General features: G+C 41.7%; 1 protein-coding gene across 1 annotated transcript in view; it reads right to left on the reverse strand.

The window, feature by feature from the left end:
- Positions 1–2,297, reverse strand: part of LOC109530238 (thyroid peroxidase-like) — a 19,328-nt gene that overhangs the window by 6,191 nt on the left and 10,840 nt on the right. The window contains exon 3 of the mRNA XM_019893850.1: positions 809–979. Coding sequence (XP_019749409.1) covers positions 809–979 — 171 coding nt within the window. The remainder of the gene's footprint in view (positions 1–808; positions 980–2,297) is intronic.

Consider the following 2,297-nt stretch of genomic DNA (forward strand, 5'->3'; position numbering starts at 1 on the left):
AGCGGTTGGGGGAGGGACTGGGTCTGGATGTAATTTTCATTGACATGTCTACATGTCGGAGCGTTTCCTCACAACGGGCAGATGTTGCAGGTCGCAATGTGTCCTCTTGCGCGGCAGGGGACCCTACGCACTGTTCACGATCTGCATAGACGGAGGGGATTCTCTGCCTGCCATAACTATGCCGTATTTTGTCTTCAGGAGCATTGCCGAGTCATTTTCACTTCATTAGGTCAACTGGTCCTTAATATCTCATCTTTGCAGTTTCGGAGAGATGGATCAAACAAATTGTCTGAACAACCGCAATCATGATGTGCATCTATAGTCTTGTTAGTCATTGTGTCCAAACACAAAAACATGAGGAAATTCTATTCCTCAGAACATGTCGAATGGTGGGAGATTGCGAGGCTTTTGTGTGAAAGCACGTGAAGATGGTTAAATGTGTCACTGACTGAGATGTCAAGCAGGATGCGGTGTTATTTGCGTGTATTTAAATGAGGCGATATGCAAATAATTGCCCACCTCTATGCAAATGAGCCAAACTGATAAACAAAGGCTAATTCATTCACACCACCGCGATTAGCCACATGCAGTTTGAGTGAAGCAGATAACGTCTTAAGAAAGCTGGTGTAAGATTGCCGCTCCTCTGTTCTGTCCTAATCATGGCAGCAGTAGCACGGAGGCTTTCCTGGAGTACCAACATCATTTGACATTTGCTGCAATTGGGTGTATGGAGAAGTGCAATGATATCTAGCAATATAAACATACACTACAACATTGGAAGTTATTTATTGTCCAGTTTGAAACGAACCTGGGAGTCCATGATCTCGTCCTCTCTGCAGGTTCAATGAAGCCAGGTCCATATCTTGTGGAATAGATAAAACAATCAGCCTCTCTGTCAGTTCGTCGGTCAACAATTTGTTTGAATGAGGGGCTGCTGCTTGCGTTCCAAGTGCACCTCTCACGATTGGGTCAATCCCACCTAAAAAAAAAAAAAAAAAAAGCAACAACTTTTGCTTAATTTTCTTGTTTCAGGCTAGATAAAAGTGTCTGGAAGGACCAAAAACCAACTGTTTGTGATATCAGCAACAACCTCCGGAGGGCATGGGGTGAGGGGATCAAAATCTCCTGTTTCCAAAAGGCTTTATGAAGAATCTATCCATCCATCCATTTATATACCTATACATACAACAGTGGCGTGCCGTCAGGGCCTTCAAAATTATGTTATTGCCGTTGCCAATACTGCAGTGGCTCTAAGTGTCTGTCAATGTTCGGTTCTGCCAAGTGTTTCTGAACTTCGTTTGTAGCATTCAGTGTCACAGATTTAGATGGGGTTTCTGAAAGAACTTTCAAACCGGGGAATTGCTTCCTTTTTTTGCTGGTTCCACTGTTCCAACTTCCAAATACTTGCAGATATAGCCATTGAAGTGACATCCACACAAGCTGTGCTGGGGGACTCTATCGCTGTCAATTCAAATGACAACACGGTCTAATCACCAAAACCACTGATCCATTTCCTGAATCAGTCACGTGGTACGGTGCTTCAGGAAGGTTCGAACTTCATTGCCTACGTCACCGATCCACGCTCCACATTGTGGATGCAGTGATTACTCGACACACAATTCGAAGTGCATGTTCATTTCCGCTTTCAAGAGTGACTGTAAATTGGAATAATGAGTCAATTTGAGTAATTCTGAAAGCTTAAAAGAGGAAAAGTAACAGTAAATTTTTCAGTGGCGGACCCTGAGGGCCAGCAAGGCCTTCTCTGCTGGCCTAAACATTCTCAGAAAAGTAAATTTACTTTTATGTATTTTATGTTATTTTATAATTTGTTATTTTATTTTCATAAATATGTAAACAAAATTATTGTCTGTATTCTTTACGTTGCATTATTTCCACTTAGTTGAGTGGCTTTCAGTGTTATTTTAAATAACATTGAAAGCCACTCGATAAATAAGTTATTTATTATGGTAGAGTTTTTAACCAATCATATTTCAGCTAGCTGTATTGCCAGGTAAATTACATTTGCTCGGGGCCTTCAGATTAAACAGAGCAGGCCCCTGTGCACTGTAAGTGAACGGGCACAGTCAAGTTTCAATAGCCAATCAGATCACGAGTCTGACACTCGTGATCTGTATCCTGTATCCTGACTTGTTCTCGTCTGCGTACTAGGGCTAACGAGAAGGCCTTACGTCGAGACTGGCCATGTGTTTTCGGTGATTGGATTAGCGCCGTTTCTGTTTCCTGAGAATTGTATCATGATTTGTTCAATAAAGATTAAAAAAAAAAAAAAAAAAATG

The sequence above is a fragment of the Hippocampus comes genome, unplaced genomic scaffold (assembly GCF_001891065.2).
Source record: "Hippocampus comes isolate QL1 unplaced genomic scaffold, H_comes_QL1_v1.1 scaffold221, whole genome shotgun sequence".
In the NCBI taxonomy this organism is placed as follows: domain Eukaryota; kingdom Metazoa; phylum Chordata; class Actinopteri; order Syngnathiformes; family Syngnathidae; genus Hippocampus; species Hippocampus comes.